Raw genomic sequence first — 24436 nt, 5'->3', positions numbered from 1 at the left:
AAAAGCTTTGAGTCTATTTTTGGCACCTTCATGACACGTAATTTAATTTTGGGTCCAATGAAACATGGGTATGATTGCAGTCCACTCTCTTAGGTTTGACTGTCCTTCACCTTAGGTCACCTACCGTCAGCTTGGAAGAGAGCCAACATACTGTAACTTCAATACACAAGAAGAGTTGAAAAATGGATCACATCAACTATAGATCAGCAAATCTACTCCGTTTTAAGCAAGTTCAGAGATTTATCATTTTTTGCTGAGATTGTCTTTCATCTTCTCAAACAACCCAATATCTGATTATCAGTTTGGATTCTAGGTCACTCAACTTTGATATCATGTTGCTTCTCTCTCAACAATGGATGGAGATGCTGCATCTTAATCATGAGGTCTTTTCCAGGGACTCTGGACTTATCCAGGGTATTCGACAATCGGGCACCCACTCTGCTTGCCAAGTTTTCTGCATGTGGCATTCAAGGCCACTTTCATTCCAGGCTTGACAACTTCATCCACTCATGCAGTCAACAACTGGGCCAAAAGGAATTTTGTCATTTCCTCTCCCCATAAAGGCTGGAGTTCCCTTGTTCCACACATAGTACTTAAACGACCATTCTGGTGTGCTGCAAAACCAATAATGGGTGAGATAATGGTCTGATAAATGGAACTTGTCATTCAATCTGGGCAAATCTCATGTACTTACTCGGTCTCACTCAAAGGATTATGTCATTTAAACCCACCGAAATAATTCCACGATTAACCACTGAAGGAAGTTGAATCCCGAGAAGGCCTTATGAGTCATGACCACTCCTGAGCAGATTAGGTATCCAAACTGGCCTCCAATACCAGCATGGGAATCCTCTGTCATGCTGTCTTTCCTTGGTAAATCTGAACTTCTCATGACCTCCAGGGCCTTTGTTTCAGGACCTCCAAAACCTCAATGGAATAATGCTTTCCCCTCTGAACCAATGGCCCTGAATTTCACCTCTCTCCTGGATGGTGTGGAATACAAAGATCTCAACATCATCATAACCAACATGAAGAGGCAGAAGCACGCGGGCACCTGCTCTCGAATCATAGACAGGTTGCGGCCTCTGTTTTCTTCCTCCTATATTCCAGTCTTGCTCCCTCTGGTCTTTCAACCCCCTGACCATCCACAAGTCCTGCAGGATGCATGCTGTCTTCCAATAACTCCTTTTTTGTAAAATTCCCAAACTACAGTTACTGCTAACTTTCACTCCTTTGTTCCTCTTTCCTCCCCACTTGTACAACCACATTCCTAAGGTGGTGCAATCCCACTCTTCCTTCCATGGATTAAAGGTGGCAGTGCACCACCATTTCATGTCTTCCTCATGATCTTTTCTACATCAATTAAACTTCCCAATCAAAGCTCTCATACCCACAGGTTATGATGTTCCTTCTCTCTCTCATTCTCTTTCTCCCTCTCCTTCTCTCCCTCTCTTTCACCGTCTCTTTTTACTTTATTATTCATAACAAAGCTTGTTACCTCCAGCTATTATCCCAATGTTTGCATGTTTCCTTTTTTCCCTCAGTCATGTTACCTTCCTGCTATTCCAGGAGACTAGATTTTTGTTTTTAACATTGAAAGAGAGAGTCCATAAAGCCTAAGACAAATTGGAAGTATGTCTCTAAAAGTTACACATTACCACAATGTCCATGACAATATTAACAAGAAGGGCACTCGGTAGAGCGCATACCTCTGTCACATAATGCCTGATCCACAAGAACATATCGAGCTCAATATATTTTTGAAATATCATGCTAGACAGTACCATATCGTTTTGGCCATATCTCTCAATTGGAAAGAATCACTTAAAAAAATTAAATAATTCTTGGATCCAGATCAGGATCTTCACCAAAATCTAATCAATTCGTCACTGTCACACACCCAACCTGTCCACCGAGTTTTGTCCGAATCCGTCCAAAAGTTTTTGAGATATCGTGCTGTATATCTGTTTAGCACGATCTCTCAATGGTGAAGAATCACTTAAAAAAATAATCGGATCCGGATCTGGATTTTCACTAAAATTGAATTAATTCGTCCTTGTCACACACCAAACCTATCCACAAAATTTAATCCGGATATGTCGACAACTTTTTGAGATATCCTGCACACAAACAAACAAACAGAAAGGGGTGAAAACATCACCTCCTTCACCTTCGGTGGCAGAGGTAATAATTAAACTGCATGAACTGCAGGACTCAACCATTGCATCACCAAGGTTGGTTTGTGAGACTCACGCTGACAGTGAGATTTTCCCAGGCAATTGTGTCCACTGTTTGGTTTGTCCAAACGTTTGTCCCATTCGAGGTCACGTTTGAGACCTGAGGTGGTGCGCAGGTGCATCTGCAATATATCATAAAGTGGATTGAGTGTATGGTGATGCTTGCTTTTGAAAGTGAATGCCATTGTGCAGCATCATCGCTGCTATTTCGTTGTGTAACACCAAGCCAAAAGAGGCTCTGTGACAACATCAAGAGGATGAAAGTACATACGTGTGCTGTGTTAGCATGTTCAGATCATCATGCATGTGAATGGGGTATGTAACACCCAGGTGGACGAGTTTCTCCAAAGCCTCGTAGATAAAGATGAGGCAGATGAGGGAGGCAAATGCCTCTTCGGTGAAGCGTGTGATGTAGCAGACAAGAGAGCTAGCGTCTGCCGCTACCAGAATGAGGCAGTAGAAAGCGGTCCACAGGCCAATGCAGGCTCGTAGGGATAGGTATGACACATGGTACTCTCTGTGGTATGGGTGGGAGGCCGTATGGTATCCTTATCATACAAAGTCTGGAATGCTTTGATGTACAAATATGATAGGAAGGATAAAGCCAGTAGAAGGAAATGAGGAGCACCACAGCAGTGTCAGAAGATAATACTGCAGTTATGGAACAATCAAGTTCCTTTAATCGAGAGTTTGAAAAAAAAAAAGAAGAAAACGGCTGTTTTTATACATACATAGTCACGTGTATAGCCCCTCACATCACCGGCTCAAAAATAACCACAAGCACAGGTGGTGCGGTGACTGAATACAGCAGTTCATTACACCCGTGGATGAGCGGGTAAGACAAAATTTAGAATATGGCAACTTCGAGCGGCTTGCACCACCTCGTTGCTCTGCACAGAATGTAACACACCATTTATCACCGACACGGGACTTTCAAAATGAAATAATCCACCCCAGAATGCTCAGCATGCATGCACAGAAACCCCGAGCAACGATGTTCATGTGCATGTGAACTTCTCTCGTGAGAGCAAGATAAGGATTGTTAACTAAAATGGCTCACATAGCTTCTAAAAGAAGGTGAAAATACTTGGAAAAGCACCTGAGAGAAAGCGAGGGTGAACTTCTGCACAATGAAAGAGTTAGAGGGAGACACCATATCTGGTTTAAATGCTTCTAATCTTAGCGCCATAATGCAAAAGTGGGTCTTTTTGGTCTGGCACAATTTTTATGTTGCCGCAACTTTGTTGTAAAAACGTTTATTTGCATGATCTTTCATATACAGTGGTGAGAAAAAGTTTGGGAACCCTTTGGAATTCTCAGTACTTCTGCACAAATATGACCTAAAATGGGATCCGATCTACATCGAATTCTGAATAATAGAAAAAGAGAACCTGATTAAACAAATAGCACACAAAAAACAAAATCTACTTTTCAATTTATTTATTGAGCAAAATGATCCAATATTCAATTTCTTCGTCGGAAAAAAGTATGTGAACTTCTCGGTTAATCAGCTCAATTAAGGGGGTAACTACAGTCAGGTGTTTCAATCAATGGGATGACAATCAGGAATGAGTTTGGGTGGCCCTGCCCTATTTGAAAAACATAAATTTTGCACGTCACCATCAGAGTCTGGTCTTCACCACACAGGTTTGTTGAAGCACGTCATGCCCTGATCAAAAGAGATCTCTGAGAACCTCAGAAAAAGAGTTGTCAATGCTCGTCGGTCTGGAATGGGTGACAACACCATTTCCAAAGATGTTGGTTTCCACCAATCCACCATCAAACAGATATTGTACAAATGGATAAATTCAACACCATAGTTATTCTTTCCAAGAGTGGTCGTCCAACGAAAATCACTCCAAGAGCAAGGCGTACAACAATCCAGGAGGTCACAAAGAACCCCAGGGTAACGTCTAAGGATCTGCAGGCCTCTCGCATTGGCTAATAGCAATGTTCATGGGCTTATGGGATGATGCGTCAGTCCGTCCAACAGTCCGTCCACAAATACTTGCAACGTCTTCTTTGAAACTACAAATACAATTTCGATAAAACTTTACCACAACCTTCATTACCGTGTATTTACCAAAGTTTGTTCATGGCATTAAAAAAATTAAAGAAATAAAACAAAAATTGGCCCCAAAGAGGGTTTAGCAGGATTGCCCCCAAAAGAGGTATTTGCTTTCTTCTTAGAAACTATACAAACATTTCTGATGAAACTTCACCACAACCTTCATCACCCGTGATATACCAAAGTTTGTTCACGACATTACAAAAATTGGGGTCTGAAAGGGTTTAAGGGGGGGTTGCTCTCCCCGCCCCCCCAAATATGTATTTGCTTTCTTCTCGAAACTATACACACAATTTCGGTGAAACTTCACCACAACCTTCATCTCTCATAATGTACGAAAGTTTGTTCACTGCGTGAAAGTAAAATAATTGATCCCATCTTGTTAAACGTGAATAATATGCTATACTAACAATTTCTGGACATATAAGGTGATAGAAAGCTCTGTGGATCACAAAACCATTGCACAGCATTGGTGTTTATGTATTGATCATGTCGAAATAAGATTTTTTTTCCTCCTATTTCATATTGGGATAAGCGCTCTTTGTGCACAAATTACGTACTCATTTCTCTTTATATGCTTTCAAATGCTTTTAAATAATATGGAGGTATGAAATATGTTGTTAAGCATTGGCTAAAGTCACTTTGTCACCATACAAGGAATGGTTCACCAGATAACATCATGAGTAAAGGCACTGGCACAGAGTTGAACAAAAATTCAAAATGCTTGCAGCATAAAAGCTGCTTATTAGGTCTCTGACAAAAAGAAAGTCAGAACTCAATACATTTGGAGAATGGACTGCCCATGGTTTGTGAGTTTCTTTGTTTTACTCATTACAATGTTTGCTTGACAAACCACAAATGAGTGGAATAGAATCTTTGTTCGTTCCATATAACTGTAACTGTTACAAATCAATTTTTAAAAACTTAGGATCATTGTTTAGTTGAGAAGAGCCTTTCTCATGTTGAGAAAATGCTTTCATGAATCCACAAGTAAATGCTTAATACCACCACTATACCACTCAAAGTGAACATTTCAAACCAGATGACAATAATAATAACAAACATATAATCCGCGTGCTGGCCCAAGCACATCTGGGCCTGGTGAAAGATCTGATTATTAGTCCATGCTTAATTAAACGAAATATATACCCCTCTCTTATGTTTGCTGCTCTGATACTTGAAAATATACTTGATAATGGATCATCACATACTGATGATTGTTTTATCTTGAGTAGACATAGTGTGTTAGTAAACGATGTAACAATATAATCTTTCCTTTATTTTACTCAGTTGGCAAGTTAAATTAAATTGAGGAATCACATGAACACAGGGCATTGTCATGTTGAAATGAAATATACATTATGCAATAGTCATGAAGGGGGAGGACAGTGAAGCAATGCAAATATCTGATAAAGCTTGAAAGTGCTCGAGGACATACCATAGGAATTTGCATTTGAAACAAAGAGTCATGACCACGTTCTTGAAAACGTTATATTTGTCTCTCATCTGAATATGATGGGTCAACTCGTTTGCATGCAAGTCGATCACCCTCCCCATTTATTTTCCCTACATAAGAAACTCTGTTTGGAACATCAAACCAGAGAGCAATCACGTTGCATTGATTGTCTTTCTCCATGATCATCTATTAAATAAGTGATTCAACCTCTATTGTGACTGGAGTTACTTGAGTAAGGTTTCGAGTTTTCCACCACAACTGCATTAAAAAAAAAATCCATCGGCATTTATCATACTTTCTTCTCCGTTAAATATTTTGTTGGCTTATCCAAGCCCACCAGTGGTTCCCTGGTTTTCTTATTCAGCTGCTACCAGGTGAGCGTCTCGCCCCCCCCCACCCCTAATATTTAATCATTACCCCTATTATTTCATTTTCTGTTCTGAACAATTCTAACACACACACACACACACACACACACACACACACACACACACACACACACACACACACACACACACACACCATTAATTATACAGTAACCGGGCTATTCGTAAAATATAACATAATTTAAAGGATTGCTTGTAATGATGTTAATTTCACAACATCCCATATTCAACTTTTTTAAAATTGTAAACCCTCAAAACATAGTTCCCTTACCTAAAGTAAGAACCTTAATCTGTAAGCAAATGAAAGGTTTCCTGACCACATGGATCATCAGTTTCTCATGCCCCATAACTACACTCTGGGCCTGTCCATCATATCCCTTCAGAAAAAGATTCTTGTGGACCACTCCTTGGCAGAGATTGAAATATTGTTTGAAGTGTAGCAATAATTATATATGCCAAATCATTATTCTAACTTGTCCCACTTTCAGAAGTTGTACGTAAGCCCACAGTTCATGCCCCAAATTTGAAGTATAATATTTGGTTACATGACAATTTGGTTGCCCACTCCTGATTGATACAAACACAAACGTGCACAATGCCACCAGTTTTAAGGTGCATCGGCTGCACCAACCTCCTGTCTACATTATGTTAAAGATTACTCTTCTTGAGTTTATGACAAAGGATACTCCCATTGTAGTGACCATTTATCACACCATTCATCAATCCACACGCTACAACCTCTGACTTTATTAAGACATCTTGAAGCCCGGCATCCCCAAATCTCTTGCCAATGCATGCCAAAGTGGTTCTTGCGATGTGAAAAGATCCAAGGGGGATCACAATGCGATCCATGTAAACTGGTGTCTACCATATGATAGTTTGAGCTTTTGCGTCAACGGCACCATCGGGCTAATCTACCAGCAAGCTTTGTGGGGCCATGCCACATCATCGTTTTTAATCGTTGCACATGCCTTGATCTTCGTCCCAGGAGATTGTGTACTTTAAGGGATTAGTGGGCCCAGGAGGGATAAATTAGTGTCAAAGGGTTGAGAGGGGCAGGAGTTAGAAAATAGACACAGGGATTAACGGGGCAGCTACGTCAGGATAGGATAAGGCCGACGCAGACCATCTGACATGAACATGACATCTGCTGCTCGTAATAATGTGACAGCTGCATATTTTGCCGGTATCCGATCCTAAGCACCAGTTCTCTCCTTTCCCAGGACCGGCTCTTCTGTCTGGACTGGAATGCACCAAAAGAGTTGAAGCTCATTGCTCCCTATGTTTGGAGAAATCAAGATGGAGAGAAAAGGAAGGACTCAAAAGAACAGGTTTGATGCAGACCATGACTGGCACACCACTCGTGATGATCAATGCAGCTCGAGCAAATACTCGCCATGCAGTTACAGAGAGGATGAAGGTGGTTGTGACAATGCTTACGGACAAATTGGGAAGAATTTAAATACATGAACAAGTCGAAGACACCGAAGATGATGCAACGACACAACAAATCACTTGTCAAAAGAAACTTACCAAAAAAAGATATGAGCCAAATGAATTCAAAATGTGGATGAAAGTGATTCTTTTGTTTTGTTTTTTTTCATCAGAATATTTGTCAAAGGCCAGCATTCAGGTAGTGAAAGTAAAGAATTTGTATGCACGCGTAAAAACAGAAACCGACGTCATAAGATGGTGTGGAGTAGGCATAGGCATTCCGTGACATGCTTTTGTGTGGCTGCGGAGCAATTCAAAAATCATTTTTAATATGGCCCATGCCACACTCTCACCATGTGTTCATCATATCAAATCATGCTCGTAGTGTATCTCACCATTGCCTCATGCTGATAATCTAGTGTCGTCTCCAGTTCAGTAAACACTAGCCTGCAATCATTATAAAGCTACATCTAATCATGGCGACCTCATGTCAGGTGAGGAAGATCGGCGACAAAGGCTGTGTTGCTTCTTTTTCTTCTTGCCTATGGCAGCTTAGCTGCCAGGTAGCTATTATTTTGTTGGGGCACGACAATGGCACTGATGCTGTGCCTCGATACCAGTACACTGGTATTCATTTCGCAGACCTCAGAAGGATGGGCTGAGTCAACCCTACCTTGTGATAATTCAGTGGCCAACAGGGCTCAAACTCAGGACCCTAAGATCCCAAGCCAGACACCCTAACCACCAAGCCAACACCAGGCTTGCCAAATGTTGCAAGAAAAACGGATGTAAGAGTATTTCTTCATCGAACAGAGTTTCTTCCCAGTGTTTGATATGCTCAGAACATGGCGTGTTTCAAGGAGTACAATATCAAGAGACATTACAGCTCAAAGCACAGTACCTACAACAAATTTCAAGGAGAAGCATGGAAAGACGTGGTACAGATATTAGAAAAAGAAGTTACCTGGGCAGCAGAGCAGTTCAAGAACATTGGTTTACAATGCTGAAAACTTTGAGCGAGTTAGGTTTTATCCAAAATTTGCGATATTTTCAAAACCATGTTTGCATTGTTTTACTCTGAGATGTCGATACTAGGGCTGGCAGGATGACCTAGAAGTACACAAACTCACTTCAGATATTTAGCCGAGCCTGGATTCCAATTCCCAGCTGTGAAGCGTCATCGCGGTGTTTCACAGACAAGGTGATATATCAATGTGTGTGCTGTCCCTTGGATAGACATAAAACTGGGTGGCCCATCTGCCAGAATTAGTTGGTGGATGTTTGAGATCAAACGGTGTCCTTCACAAAGAGAAGGTGAGCTATCGCCAGCACCATCACCAAATTCCAAATTCCTGCCATAACTATTTAGTCATATGTCAGGCTTGGCCAGCCGGGTTGGTGAAAGACTTGGGCCAAAAACTTCCCCCGGCCAACCCCACAAGAACGTGGGAATAATTGTGGCCGTTGAAGAAGAAGAAATAAAACACGAGTAATAAAATACATATTTATATTTCCACTGTGATGCAGTTTTAGTGTTTTTGCCACCTCTGCATTGCAATCATTAGATGTCATTGCAATTTTCATGTTGGGGCGATGCGTGCAATGATGGAGGTGAAGACGTGTTGTGGGTCACTCTGCACGGTATCTCTCAGATAAGCATGAGTAGCTTCCCCATTTTGTAGTGCTTTTAATCACCAGCACTATAATTCGCAAAATATCTCCCACTGTTGCACTGTAGTATGATGTATTAACGCATTGCAGACATAAAATATGAATAAAGGGACATTGGTTAAGTCACCGGTCTCTTGATGGTTATTGACTTTGTTGAAGTGGGTCTCATGTGGTGTTATGTACAGATAATACTTTTATAACTGTGGTATATTTGAGACATGTCAGACACAAGTGGGCTCATCAGCTCAGAAGAGACCACTGTCAGCCTTTTACAATCAGTACTGTTCTACACGTGCACGAGAGGGCGATATTACACTCTGTTACAATAACCTATTTGTGTCTTGTAAAAATGATAAGTATATTGTTTTTGGGTTTAGTGGCATATTATGTAACAATCTCACATTTCCCTTGTGCAATGGTAGTAATAACCATAATTTGTCGACATAATCAGTGTTACTGTTGAACTCGTACATAGGAGCAAATAGTTTGGTGCATTATCTATACTAATAAATGTCAATGTGTGTGTGTGTGTGTGTGTGTGTGTGTGTGTGTGTGTGTGTGTGTGTGTGTGTGTGTGTGTGTGTGTGTGTGTGTGTGTGTGTGTGTGTCCAGGTCAGGTCAGGCATTGGTGGCATGCACCAGAGCAGCACGTCGGTGTTACTGAATCAGTGCTACTGTTGGACAACATCAGAGAGAGATAGAGATAGATATAGAGATAGAGATATAGAGATAAAGGGTGAGCATGCGCTTTTATAGCCAGCTCCCTTCTCCATGCCAAATTATGGCACAGGATCAATCACCGCATCCCTCATGCGGATAGGCAGCAGCACACACCATATATTATATTTTCCTCCCGAGACACATTAGACCAATCACCATCTTGTGCAGGAATAGGTGGCGGTGCATCCCTTATGCCTTATGCCTTATGTGGTCCTCTCTCAGAGGCGGCGTGGACCAATCACTAATCTGGAATGGTCCAGGGCCTGCCTCCCACAGGCTGATGGACAGCTGGGAGGAGTCTTTTCCTTCTGTGGGTGGAAAGGAAATGTTGCACATCCCTTCTCCTCATGACAAACCTTGCTCAGTTCAACATAAGGGAATACAAGGGACGAGATAACTTACCTTTCCAGCATCAACAGCCGGAGAAAGCTGATGGATAAAAATGACCTGCACCGACCTGAGTTTGTATCCAAGAGGTGAAAGAAAACTCAACTTAAAATCAATTATACTTTTTTGACAGACAGTGACCTTCAAATTAAAATATTTTGAGACAAACTAAATTTGCTCATAGATTTACTCCAGTATTCACTCCAGAACAATCCTTTACTCTTGGACTGTTGTACTAAAAAGGACATCAATTACATTATATTCAAATACCAATTTCTTTAACAGAAAAGCTACAACCAATATGAAATCTTGTGAAGCAAACAAGAAAACAGCACAATATATATTTAGGCATCAAAATAACGAAAACAAATATATCAACGCTAAAAGAAAATCTCTAAACTACAGACTTTCTGAATGATGCAGACACTTTGTCGATTTCAATCAAATGTATATGTTGAAGACAAAATCTGTGATGCGAAGCTATTGTGCTCCACTCAAAGTCCAGTGAAGCAGAAGTAATGTCCTACTTGCAAAATTTGAAGAGGATTTTTTCAAAGATGAGCACGGGCCCAGTGCTGCCCAGGATGGTGAGGGGCTGTCCAGCAAACAAGGAGTATGCCATTCCTGTCATGGAGGCTCCCAGCAGAGATTCAATGGCACTCTGCATGCATGATGCCGGACAAACCACAAACAAACAAGAAATATTTCGTGCATAGCATGATACTTGCAAAATCCAAATAAAACATGGTTGTCATAGAAAATGCAATTTGGCAATTTAGAAAATTTCACCTATCACGTAATTTACATGATTTTTGCAGAAAAAAGAACAGACAAAGTCGAATTTCTTGTCTTGCACCTCGTCAGGACACACACGAGAATACCAGAAATCAGGTCAGGTATGGGAGCATGTGCCAGAACAGTGCGTCGCTGCATCCACTTTCGGCCGGTACTCCAGGGGCCTCCGTCTGGCCTTCCCCCAGGCAGATGCCAGGCCCATCCCCATCTCCTTGAGATGATGGTCAACCTGCTGCAACCACGAGGCACGTGGTCGGCCCACTGGCCTCCTCCACTCACGAGACTCCCTCGCTGAGAGAATCTGGTGAGCAGGATCAGCGTCAGGAAAACGAGCCACATGTCCATATAGTCACAACTGACGCTCACGGACTATGCAGGTAACAAATCTCATCTGAGTCTCTCTCAGCAACCGTTTGTTGGACACAAAATCCGACCAGCAATAGCCAAGGATTCTCCGAAGAGACCTGGTACCAAAGGAATTAAGTCTCCGTCTCAGATCCTTGGTCAGAGTCCAAGTCTCGCATCCATAGAGCAAGACTGGAAGCACCAAGGACCTGAAGACTCGGACTTTCGTCCTTCCGCACAGGTACCGGCAGCGCCACACCCCATGATCCAGTGAATCCATGACTACCCAGGCGGCTGACTCAGACTTCTATTATCCTCTGGCTCACAGTCAGCAGAGACATGAATATCACTGCCAGTTAAGTGAATCTCTCCACGACCTCAACATCCTCACCACAAACAGGCACAGACAGGACAGCAGCATGCAAGATGTCATTGAAAGCCTGGATCTTAGTTTTTACCCAAGAAACCCGAATCCCAGCAGCTCTGACTCCTCATTCAGCACCTTGAGGGCCCCCAAAAGGATACCTAAAGTCTCCGCAAAGATGACTGCATCATCTGCGAAATCAAGGTCCGAGATCTTGACATTCCCAAACGATGCACTGCAGCTTGATCTCTCCAACATCCTCCCTAAAACCCAGTCCATACAAGTGCCGAAAAGTGTGGGGGCCAGTACACACCCCTGACAAAGTCCAGTAACAACTGGAAATAAGTCAGAGATGGTACCACCACACTTCACAGCACTCAGTACCAGAGTAGAGTTCAGACATCAGATCGATCAGTTTTGGTGGCACCCCACGGAGACCAAGAATCTTCCTGAGGACATCCCGATTCACTGAATCGAACGCTTTACAGAGAACAACAAAGGCTGCAAGCAGCCCCTGCCTGAACTCTCGTCTGCGTTCGCTCAGGACACGAACAGCAAGGATACGGTCAATCGTTGACCTCTTTGGTGTAAAGCCTGACTGCTCTGGACGCTGGTGCTCAAGCAGATGGGGGCGAACCCTATCAAGAATTATCCAAGCAAAGACATTGCCCGGCACTGAGAGCAGAGTCACCCCTCGGTAGTTGTTGCAGTCTTGGCGATCACCCTTCCCTTTCCAGAGAGGGACAACAAGGCCGCTCTTCCAATCAGTTGGGATGATGCCTGTGTTCCAGGCAAAGCACACAACTGCATGCAATGACACGAGTGCAGCATTTCCACCAGCCTTGAGAAGTTCAGCATGGATGCCACAGATCCCTGGAGCTTTACGTCGTTTCAACCGGATCACTGCAGCCCGTGTTTCCACAAGCGAAGGTGGACCACAGTTGATTAGAGGGTCAGCAACAGGGATTGTAACACCCTTGATGTACAATTCGACAGCTGGGGGATCAGCCTGGTACAACTGCTCAAAGTAACCGGCCCAGCGGGCCTTCACTTCAGACTCCTCTGTCAAGAGCCTACCACTCTCTGCTCTAACTGTAGTGCTCCGAGGGATGGGCTTGGATGAACGCAATGCGCGAATTCCCCTGTAAGCGGGACGAGAATCACCTGTCCACAGGTGATGCTCTACCCCCTCACAGATTCCTCGCACATAGGCCTCCTTGTCCACCCTTAGTGCACGTACAGTTTTACGCCTCAGATCGCTGAACAGCTCAGCTCTGCCATTCAGCTTGGCCCTGCGACTCTGGTCAATGGAATCCAGTGTCCCTTGAGAGACAAAATTCTTCTTTGCCCTGCGGTGAGCTCCAAGACATCCACCGGCAACATCAAGGACGGTGGTCTTGAAGGCACTCCACAACTCTTCAGGACCCCTCCAAAGCACCCAGACCCCCCAAATGTCCACTCAGCCTGTTCGCAAACTCCTCAGCTACTCTCTCATCCTTGAGCTTGCCAACATCCAGCCGAGGCTCGGATGGTACCATTCTCCAGGATTTAGGGTGCAGCTTTACAGTTGCTACAAGCTGCTGGTCAATATTGAGGAACTGAGCACTCCGGTAGACCCTGCAGTTCTGGATCATCCTCCAGCGACCGTCAATGAGGACATGGTCAATCTCCTTTGCCACACCGCCAGCGTTGGAATACCAAGTCCAGCGATGAGCTTGTGGGCGCTGAAACCATGAACCAGCCACCCTAAGTCCATGACTTCTTGCAAAGTCAAGGAACTTAGTGCCATTCTGGTTCATAGTTCCTGACCCATGGGGACCACACACACACCTTATAACCATCTCTATCAGTTCCAGTCGATGCATTGAAATCCCCCAAGACTAGAAGTGTATCTCGTCTGGGGCACTGATCAACTACAGACTCGAGCGTGGTGGAGAATGTGTCCTTCACGGTGAGGTCACTCGCCTCAGTCGGAGCATAGACAGAGACCAGGGAAATGACACCTAAGGAGTGACGAATCCTTAATCTCATAATACGCTTGTTGACCGGTGTTACCTCAATTATCATCGGGGTCAGCTTATTGGACACAGCTACAGCAACTCCCTGAGTATGGCAACCATCAGAGCGACCAGACCAATAGTAGGTGTAACCACCCACCATTATCTCGCCGCAATCCGGTCTCCGAACCTCAGAGAGAGCTGCAATCCCGATGTCCAAACGCTTGAGCTCAGATGATAACAGAGACAGGTGATCATCCTCTCTTAGGGATAGGACATTCCAGGCACCAACCCAAAGGGACCACCTAATAAAAAAGTAACCCAACTGCAGGAGGACGTCCGCAGACACAGTTGGGCACGAGATATGGATGGCCGTTGGCTCACAAGGTGTTCCTCCACCCTTTGACAGGTTTTGTTTTTAATCCTGCTGGGTGTCCATCTCCAAACACCTCTTCACCAGAAAACCTGGTGGGGGAGACGGTTTAGTCGCCGACAACCCGACCATGGAACAGGTTAGTACAGGTTTACATGGTACCTGTAGCAGGTCACAGATCTAACCTGACCTGACAATACTTACCTGACAATACCAGAAATGCAGACACAAAATGAAACAATTTATTTGTTCAGACCATTGGGGATTGGTTTTTTGTACTGTTTCTCACACAAGCATACACTTCATAGCCTTGAGGAACCTTGGGATCCCGAGACCTCCCATTTTTCTATGGATTCAGGTCAGAACAGCAGCAGTGTTTGCCCATGTTATTTTTGTTTGCAAAGAACAGGAGCTCGCGTGTGTATAAATGTGGCTTCAAGAACACGTAAATGTGCTTCAGTTCGAGAACACGTAAACGTGCCACAATCTGGAACCGTTCAGCGTAATCGTCCTGAGCACATTTGGGATTGTTCAGGAGGTGCTCAGCAATGGCAGAATCGCTTTGAGCAGGCAATTTTGTTGAGTTCTTACATGCACCGGATGGTTGTGTACGACCAATCACCAAGTTGTACCGGATTGCCAATGGAATGTGTTGCTTGATCCGATCGTCCAGTATCAGTGGTCTGTGACCTACGTACATGGCAGCACACCTGCACTGAAATTCAAAAATTACATTGTTCAGTTTTATGGTAGGAAGCACATCTTTCTGGACTGAGGGGAGCAGTTTGTGGAAAGTCAAAACCACTCTCGTTGCAACAGAGTTGTAACATTGTGAAACTGACCATTTCACCTGTTGTTCAAACTTTTGAGAGACTGTATTTCTCAATGGCAGCTTCATGTAAACCGGACACTGTTCTGGTTCAAATATAGTGTTGTCAGACCGATTGGCAGTTTTGCGCTGGATGAAGCCACCGATGAGTCGCTCAGGGTGGCCATTGCCACGGAGAATGGTTTTAATGCACTCGATTTCAGCAGCATGTCGACAGGATGAACATATGGTCCATGCTCTATAAACAAGCATTTATACGTGATGAAATACAACGAATTACCGAAATACGAATGAGTTCACGCTGGACTCTTTGTCCTTTCGTTTTCCGATCTGATCAGGCTTTGCCGTCTCATTGCCTCGATCAATGAGCAGATGGAAAAGAACATGCACAATGAAGAATGCCTCTTGTATTGTCGTGTGGAAACGTAAACGCTCGGGTAAAGTCATTAATGGAACCAAGAACATGATAAACCTGTCTGATATTCTGCTCTCCGACATCGAGGAGTCTGTCCCAGCCCTTGGCTATGGTTTCAGTATTCCCAAAGTCAGTATCAAAAGAGTTTGAGCTCTTTTATGCCCAATTGTCCCATCGTATTCCTATTTCTAATGACGAATCAAATTCCTGCCAGGCACGATTGAATGGTATTGCATATCTTTATTGTGGAACCCCTAACGACGCATCCGACTTCCATGTGGAACTTGATTATCTGGCCGCTGTTCGAGGCCTGAAGACCAACCCAGATATATTTATCTGGAAACCTGATGAAGTATCCGGAGTAGTTGTTATGAAGAAGTGTGATTATGTGGAGAAGATTCTTGGGGTTCTGAACGACGAAACAAAGGCTAAATTACTAGGCAATGTGGCTCATCGCGACTGCACAGCTGCACTTGAACGGAAATTGCAAACGTGTTTATTGCAATTGTGCAAAAGCAAAGAATACCCACGTGATGTATATGAGCGGATCCGTCCACATGGTTCACAACGTCCTCGGATGTATGGATTACCCAAAAGAGATAAAGAAGGAGTCCCACTACGTCCGACACCATCGGTGATTGGTTCTGCTCAACATAAACTCTCAGAGTGGTTGAGTAAGTTATTGCAACCCATTCTCGAGGAATTCTCCGAGTACAGAGTCAAAGATTCATGCACGTTTGCTAAAACCATACGTGGATTGAAGCAGGACCAGAATGCTGTGACCATGTGCTCCTTTGACATATCCAGCCTGTTCATGAATGTTCCTCTCCAAGAAACCATCGATATATGTGTGGCATCGCTGTTTCGTAGCAACTTTGAACCAACCTGTATCTCTGAAGCGGTCTTTGTGGAACTCTTGAATGCGGCAACACGAGCAGTGGAGTTCACCTTCAATGACAACATGTATACGCAAGTAGATGGAGTAGCGATGGGATCACCATTAGGTCCACCGCTTGCAAAGATTTTTGGCGGCTTTCATGAGAAGCGTGTGTTCCATGAAATGAACATGAACAGTATACTACCAATATGTGGACAACACGTTCGCAATCTTCAATACTCATCCCGCCTGCACTGACTTACTCAATCGTCTCAATGCTCTCCATCCTGCATTAAAGACCGAGCAGTCAAATGTACTTCCCTTTCTATATGTGTTAGTCGAGAAGACTGAGGATGGATTCTTGACGACGATCTACCAAAAGGCTTCCTTCTCGAGGCAGTACACACGGTGCGACTCCTTTAGCTTAACATGCTACAAGATTGACCTTATGAATACCCTTCTTAATAGAGCGTGGGCCATATGTTAATCCTGGCGACTTTCTGCTGGAATTGAGCACATTAAAACCATTCTCCGTGACAATGGCTGCCCTGACCGACTCATCTGTGGGCTCATACAGCGTAAATCTGCCAATCGGTCTGAGGACACCATATTTGGACCAGAAAAGTGTCCGCTTTATTTTAAGTTGCCATGGAGAGGTTCAATCTCTCAAAAGTTTGAACAACAGGTGAAACTGTCAGTTTTCTCTGTTGCAACGAGTGGTTTTTACTTCCCACAAATTGCTCCCTTCAGTCCAGAAAGATGTGCTCCCTCCCATAAAACTGAACAACGTTATTTACGAATTTCAGTGCCCGTGTGACGCCAGGTACATCGGCCGCACATCACTCAGACTGGAGGATCGGATCAAGCAGCACATTCCATTGGCAATCCGGAAAAATTGGAGACTGGTCGGACACAACCATCCTGTCCATGTAAGAACCCAACAAGAATGCCCGCTCAAAGTGATTCTGCCATTCGTCAGCACCTCCTGAACAATCCCGAATGTGCCCAGGACTATCACGCTGAACGGTTCCAGATTGCGGCACGTGCACGTACTGAAGCACATTTACATGTTCTTGAAGCCACATTTATACAAACACGAGCTCCTGTTCTTTGCAAACAAAAAGAGTATGTGCAAACACTGCATCTGTTCTGACCCAAATCCATTGAAAAATGGGAGGTCAGGCAGTTCCTTTGGTGCCTCAAGGTCATGATGTGTATGTTCATGTCAGTAACAGTCCAAAGAACCAATCCCCATCGGTCTGAACAAATAAATTGTTTCATTTTGTGTCTGCATTTCCAGTATTCTTGTGTGTGTCCTGACGAGCGACAAGACGAAAAGGTTCGACAATGTCTGTTCTCTTTTTTTCTGATGTTATCAAATTTTGTCCGACCAAACGTATATACATGACTGATTGTTATACATAACAAAAGTGGCTGATGTATTTTCTAACTGCAGCCTTATAGCTGTTTTACATGTTTGGGATGCCCCTGACCTTGACCTTTGATTAATTTAAAGAAACCTTTACAAACATATACTACACATACATTCAAATAAGCTGTGTAAGTTTCAATTTGACATATTGAAAAAATTATGGAGGTAATGGCAATACCAAAATCACAAAAAGTCCCATTTGATTACAATGGGGTGAAATTATCATGTCAATTTGATGAAAACTGATGATTTTATGTGATCTTCACATTTGATCCTTTTGATCTCAAAAACAATAGGCTTCTAATTTTTTTTGACTACATGTGCTGGGTGAATAAGTTTGATGAAGATCAGTCTAGAATTGCAACCTGTAGGCGATTGATATACAGACGGACAGAACCAGAAGGGCACTCGGTAGAACATATCGGGGACATATGGAGCCACATAATGACTGATCCACAAGAACACATCGGATCGGAGAACACACCCAATACATTTTTGAAATATTGTGCTATATATCGTTTTTGGCCCCACCTCTCAATGGAGAAGAATCACTTTATAATTTAAATAATTCTCGCATCCAATCTGGATTCGGATCTACACCAAAATTTAACCAATTCTTCCTTGTCACACACCCAACCTGCCCACCAAATTTCATCTGGATCCGTCCACAACCTTTTGAGATATCTTGCACACAGACAGACAGACAGACAGACAAACAGACAGAGAGGGGTGAAAACATAACCTCTTTCACCTTCGGTGGTGGAGGTAATAACAGACCAGACTAACCAATTCGATTTTGCAATGCCAGACTGATCTAATCACTAATCAATGGTCCCTGTTTGTAATTTATTCTTCAAGGTGCCAGCAATAACTCGCCAATTCTTCACGAAAGACACCATGGGTTCAACAAAGTCCACCAATGACAAGTGCTCACAGATGGATCTTCTTATTCAACATCCTTCCGATGGACAATGATAGAGCGTGGGCCATATGTTCATCCTGTCGACTTGCTGCTGAAATTGGGCACATTAAAACCATTCACCGTGACAATGGCTACCCTGAGAGACTCATCTGTGGGTTCACACAGTGCAAAACTGCCAATCTGCATGTAAAACACCAGGGTGAGTTAATAGCTGGGTCGAGATTCAAACTTTCACTGGACAGCATAAAAGCAGGTGTGCATACATCTTGCTTATTCTGCCAGGCTCAATAATAAGACAACGGCACACCAGTGGAGATGATCATTTGATAAAGCTCTGGTGGGTAAAAATTTATGATTTTTTTAAGCAGCTGTGACCCCTTACCAACACTATTATCTCTCTCTGCACGTCATCTAATAACCGCTTCATTCCATTTCTTTCCTCTCAACCACACAAACGATGTTTTCTCCAGCTCCTCCCCAACTTAACTGGTGCTTCCTTTTCTCAATTTCCCTTCCCTTTCCTTTTGCAACAAATCTCAGATTCTTAAAAACTTTACAATCAAGATTGTATTATTTCTCTATGTTCGGCCACTGACTTAATGATCTAATGAGATTACAAAAACAAGAACAACATCAAGACAGGTTTCCGATGACAGTAAAACTAGTTAAATACAGAGTATTACAGTTTCCACATATGTGTTTACTTCCTAACGCACTGGAATAAAATTATAAAGTCTAAAACTGTATTCCAGTAAAATGTCATATCACATTCCCTAATCTAAAAAAAAAATAAAAGTGTTAGTCAGAGAGGTGATCACAAAAGCAAGTGTGAAGTGGAGAGGTTTCATTGTACAGACTGTACTTGCTTTGAACACAATTTGGCCAGCAGAGTTACATTGTGACTTCACGTTACTCCTTGCGAATCCACCTCTGCTTCTCGTAATTAATCGTAGTAACACATAATATTGCAGAGGTAGAGCACTTAAATTTGAGCTTTCTCGTCTGGGTTTGATTCCAACATGGCAATTGGTGTTTTTTCAGGCATGCCGTTTCATCACAAAGTGCTACGTCCCTCAGATGGATATTAACAAGGGTGTTCCATCTGCTCGTATTAGTTAGTGGATTTTAAAGATCCCAACATGTGTGTGATTTGTTAATGTTAATGCCAGCATCCTCACCAAATTTCAAATTCCTCCCACCTTCAGTCAAATGTCAGGCCTGGCAAGCTGGTTCATAAAAGACTGGCCAAAAACCTTCTCCAGCCAGCCCCAAAAGAAGGTGGGAATAAGTGTAGCCATTAAAGTAGTATTAGTAGTCGTAGTTGTTCTCACAATCAATGCTGAAAGTGTTGTGGATCCTTACAATACGGTCCTCAGTGGCCTCTCCTAGCAAGCCTCCAAAGGTGATGACGGGGGACATGCAGGCACAGTAAAGAAACAAGAAGGAAGCGAGGCACTGCAAGTTGAGCCCATCACGATAATCACTCAAGTACCACGGTGCCTTGCGCTTCACATCCTGGACAAGTCCACCAAAAACCCTGCCCAGAAAATGAAAGGTTTTTTTTTTCTTCACTGAATAGAACAATTCCGCAACATCCTATGCAGCATACTAGAATAATTAGGACACTTATGTCATTCGTTAATTATGGCAAATCACAATGTTATGAAAAAGAAGAAACACAAGCTCCTTCACCATGACTGGATTATCCATTTCAAAGTAATGCACATTATTAAAGCTATCATCCTCATATACTTAATGAGAAAGATGTTGTGCATAACACAACACTTGTGAAATCCAAATAAACAACAGTTGCCATGGAAACAGGAATTTGGGAATTTGGAAAATTTGACCTATTAAGTGTTTTACATGATTGATTGTTATCTATACTAATAAAGGTGTGTGTGTGTGTGTGTGTGTGTGTGTGTGTGTGTGTGTGTGTGTGTGTGTGTGTGTGTGTGTGTGTGTGTGTGTGTCTCCTCTAGAACTCCAAGCAGCCTGAAACTTTGCAAGTATACCAAGAAAACTCCAAGGAAGTGCATGACTGAAAATGTGAGGTTTGAGTTAATTAAAACACCCATTTTGAAGACAATTAATGGCCATATTAAATTACATCCTTGACCAGGCGCATCCTCGGCCACCACTCTCGATTGGATCTTAAGGTGTTTCCTTGGTAACCTCGTTGGGGTCTGAAGCTACCATGTGTTTTGGCCTGCTCAAGCATGCCTTGACTTGGAACAGGCTGCAACGATTCTTTAACGATAAAGTTGATTTTTTTTTCACTTTCCTCACTCATATTATCGAATGCCTGTTCATCATAGCTACAAATTGCTGTATACATCGCTTTTGTAAGTGCTATAGATTTCAAATTAGGAGCCTGGAGCGATTTCATGCATCATATGATGCAATTTTCCATGATATACTCTCACGGACTAATTGAAGTACATCATCAAAATAATATTTCTGCTTGGAGGTTCAGATATCGTCTGGACTAAAGTGTCGAAATCTAGAGTGAGATCTGCTAATTTAAACAAACTAACGAGTCTTAATAACTATGCCTATGTCCTGACTCACTAATTTTCTTCATGATTCATTAATTTTTCAAACACATGGACAAATACATCAAATACGTGAACTCTGGTCGCCAATCAGTTGCATCTTTTGCAGAGAGCCAATCAACGCACGGGTTGTTAAAAAGGCCGAGGACTCACGGGAGTTTTTGGTGATGACATGTTGGAAGCTCGCACGCCTTCACGTACAAGCCTTTCTCATCCCTGTTCACGAGTCACTCAACATGTCATTATTTCAGTGACTTTTGGTTTGACTTCATCAAGACAAATGAGCAAAGTGGATTTCATATTGTTGGTTAAACAACCACGACTGCAACAAATGAGTTTTCCTTTTCTGTTTGCCCTTTTCGATGCCCTTCTAAAGTCGCAGCGGCTCAGCGCCATTAAATATTTCTTTCTTCACCAACCGCTGGGGAGACGCCGAAGGAGTAATCATCAGCTGGACTTCATTTACGAGTCATTGCATTGTTAGTGTGAGTGAGATTTCTCTTCAGGTTTAGGCATCATCTTAACCAGCATACTGAAAGGCAACAATCAGCACACCTATACAGTAATCCCCCGTTTCTCGCGGGGATTACGTCCCAAACCTCCCCGCACGAAGTGAAAATCCGCCATAAATGGACGCCTCCCCCCAAAAAATCGACTCGTCTGGTCTGGTCGGTTTGGGAGTGATCGGGTTTGAGGTGCCTGAGATCGACTCGTCTGGTCTGGTCGGTTTGGCAGTGATTGGGTTTGAGGTGCCGGAGATCGACTCGTCTGGTCTGGTCGGTTTTGAGGTGCTGGGTACGAGCAGCGCTCGTCCAACGGCGGCAAACATTTTTCCTTCCCGAAGCATATATGGAGCACCTTAACCTTCTCCTGGAGCGTCAGGACCTTCCTCTGGCGCTTCGGTTCCTTGCCAGAAGCCTTAGAAGGTGCAGGGCATTTGGGCGGCATCGTGGGGCTTGGAGAAAAAAACGTAGAAAATATTCGAAGTTCACAAGCGAAACTTTGTCTCGTGCGTTGTGTGACTGGTCGAGTACCACACATTATAATTTATTGCTTAAATAATTTATATTTTATATATTATTACCGTGATGGACCGGGGGAATCCGCTGAAAAAATTAGTTACGTTCCAAGTGAAAACCCGCGATGAACCAGGGGCGCGATAGGTGAACCGCGATAAAGCGGGGGTTGACTGTATACCTATTTCCTCCTCCACACAGACACATAAAGTGTGAGATTTCCAAAGCATTAGACTTGTGTTTTTCTACTGTTTGGAGAAATATATTGAGTGAACAAAAATTGTAGAAATGTGCCAAAATTAACCAGATTAATTGAGCTGTATGATTGAATGCATTCACTGCTTGACTTGTTCTCCAGAGAGACTGCTTATCCACTGCATCTGCTAAAAGTTCGGTTTCGCGAAGAGCTCTACAGGGAATCAAAGTAAATCTGGTGAAAAACGGACGTTTTAAAACAAAATTAGATCGATTGTATGGACCACGTAGCGGCAACATGGTGGATAATCTGCAATGTTTATTTCACGGGCGATTAAACTTTGCTGTCTCCAGGGTTGTTCTCGATTAAACAGCAACTCTTTTATGGATAAAGATATTATTTGAACGAATTCATTTAATTTCTTTGGGGAAGACCTGCTTTAATGCTGTAGGTGCGGTGAAGACTGACTTTAAAGTTAATGGGATCCTACATAGTATGCAGCCACAGCCTGGCCAAACATTCCGAATCAACTGTAAAATTGGATTGCTTGCTTGAGTGCTTAAGCCACTTGCCAAACACCCTACAGTCGACAGCAGTTCAACACCACATAATTCTGAGCAAATCGATCACTCACTGCGGACGCCTTTGCCGCACCACGTCAAACGAGAGAGCGGTCCGTGCTCCGTCACCCTGAGCGAGCGGTCCGTGCTCTGTCACCCTGAGTGAGCGGTTCGTACTCCGTCATGCTGAGTGAGTGGTCCGTGCTCAGTCATGCTGAGCGAGTGGTTCATGCTCCGTCACCCAGCCCGAGTGGTTCGTGCTCCATCACCCTGAGCGAGCAGATCTCACTCCTTCACCCTGAGCGAGCGGTTCATGCTCCTTAACCATGAGAGAGCGGTTCGTGCTCCGTCACCCTGATCGAGCGGTTCATGCTCCGTCACCCTGAGTGAGCGGTTCGTGCTCCGTCACCCTGATCGAGCGGTTCGTGCTCCGTCACCCTGAGCGAGCGGTTCCTGCTCTGTCACCGTTAGCGAGTGGTTCCTGCTCCGTCACCCTGAGCGAGCGGTTCCTGCTCCATCATGCTGAGTGAGCGGTTCCCGCTCCATCACCTTGAGTGAGCAGTTCACGCTCCATCACCCAGCCATAGTGGTTCATGCTCCACCACCCTGAGCGAGCGGTTTGTGCTCCATCACCCTGAGAGAGCGGTTCGTGCTCTGTTACCCTGAGAGATCGGTTCGTGCTCCGTCACCCTGAGAAAGCGGTTCATGCTCCGTCACCCTGAGAGAGCGGTTCGTGCTCTGTCACCCTGAGTGAGCGGTTCCCGCTCCATCACCCTGAGCGAGCGGTTCCTGCTCCGTCACCCTGAGCGAGCGGTTCGTGCTCCATTACCCTGAGCGAGCGGTTCGTGCTCCGTCATCCTGAGAGAGTGGTTCGTGCTCCGTTACACTGAGAGAGCGGTTCATGCTCCGTCACACTGAGAGAGCGGTTCGTGCTCCGTCACCCTGAGAGAGCGGTCCGTGCTCCATCACACTGAGAGAGCGGTCCGTGCTCCATCACACTGAGAGAGTGGTTCGTGCTCCATTACCCTGAGCGAGTGGTTCGTGCTCCGTTACCCTGAGAGAGCGGTTCCTGCTCCGTCACCCTGAGCGAGCGGTTCGTGCCCCGTCACCCTGAGCGAGTGGTTCCCACTCCATCACCCTGAGTGAGCAGTTCACGCTCCATCACCCAGCCAGAGTGGTTCGTGCTCCATCACACTGAGAGAGCGGTTCGTGCTCCATTACCCTGAGCGAGCGGTTCGTGCTCCGTCATCCTGAGAGAGTGGTTCGTGCTCCGTTACACTGAGAGAGCGGTTCGTGCTCCATCACACTGAGAGAGCGGTTCGTGCTCCGTCACCCTGAGAGAGCGGTCCGTGCTCCATCACACTGAGAGAGTGGTTCGTGCTCCATTACCCTGAGCGAGTG

At 44.0% G+C, this 24436-nt stretch overlaps 1 protein-coding gene across 6 annotated transcripts in view; it reads right to left on the bottom strand.

The window, feature by feature from the left end:
- Positions 1–24436, bottom strand: part of LOC147021607 (electroneutral sodium bicarbonate exchanger 1-like) — a 265236-nt gene that overhangs the window by 76495 nt on the left and 164305 nt on the right. For all 6 annotated transcript variants that reach the window (XM_085891723.1, XM_085891721.1, XM_085891722.1 and 3 more), the window contains 4 exons: positions 20071–20245; positions 10887–11020; positions 2509–2754; positions 2254–2359 (listed from right to left, as the gene is read on the bottom strand). In XM_085891723.1, the coding sequence (XP_085747849.1) occupies positions 2254–2359; positions 2509–2754; positions 10887–11020; positions 20071–20245 (661 nt within the window). The remainder of the gene's footprint in view (positions 1–2253; positions 2360–2508; positions 2755–10886; positions 11021–20070; positions 20246–24436) is intronic.

This window comes from Eptatretus burgeri, chromosome 8, assembly GCF_056783735.1.
Source record: "Eptatretus burgeri isolate ZD-2024b chromosome 8, Ebu_testis_v1, whole genome shotgun sequence".
NCBI classification, from domain to species: Eukaryota; Metazoa; Chordata; class Myxini; order Myxiniformes; family Myxinidae; genus Eptatretus; species Eptatretus burgeri.
This window is presented reverse-complemented; position numbering and strand designations above follow the sequence as displayed.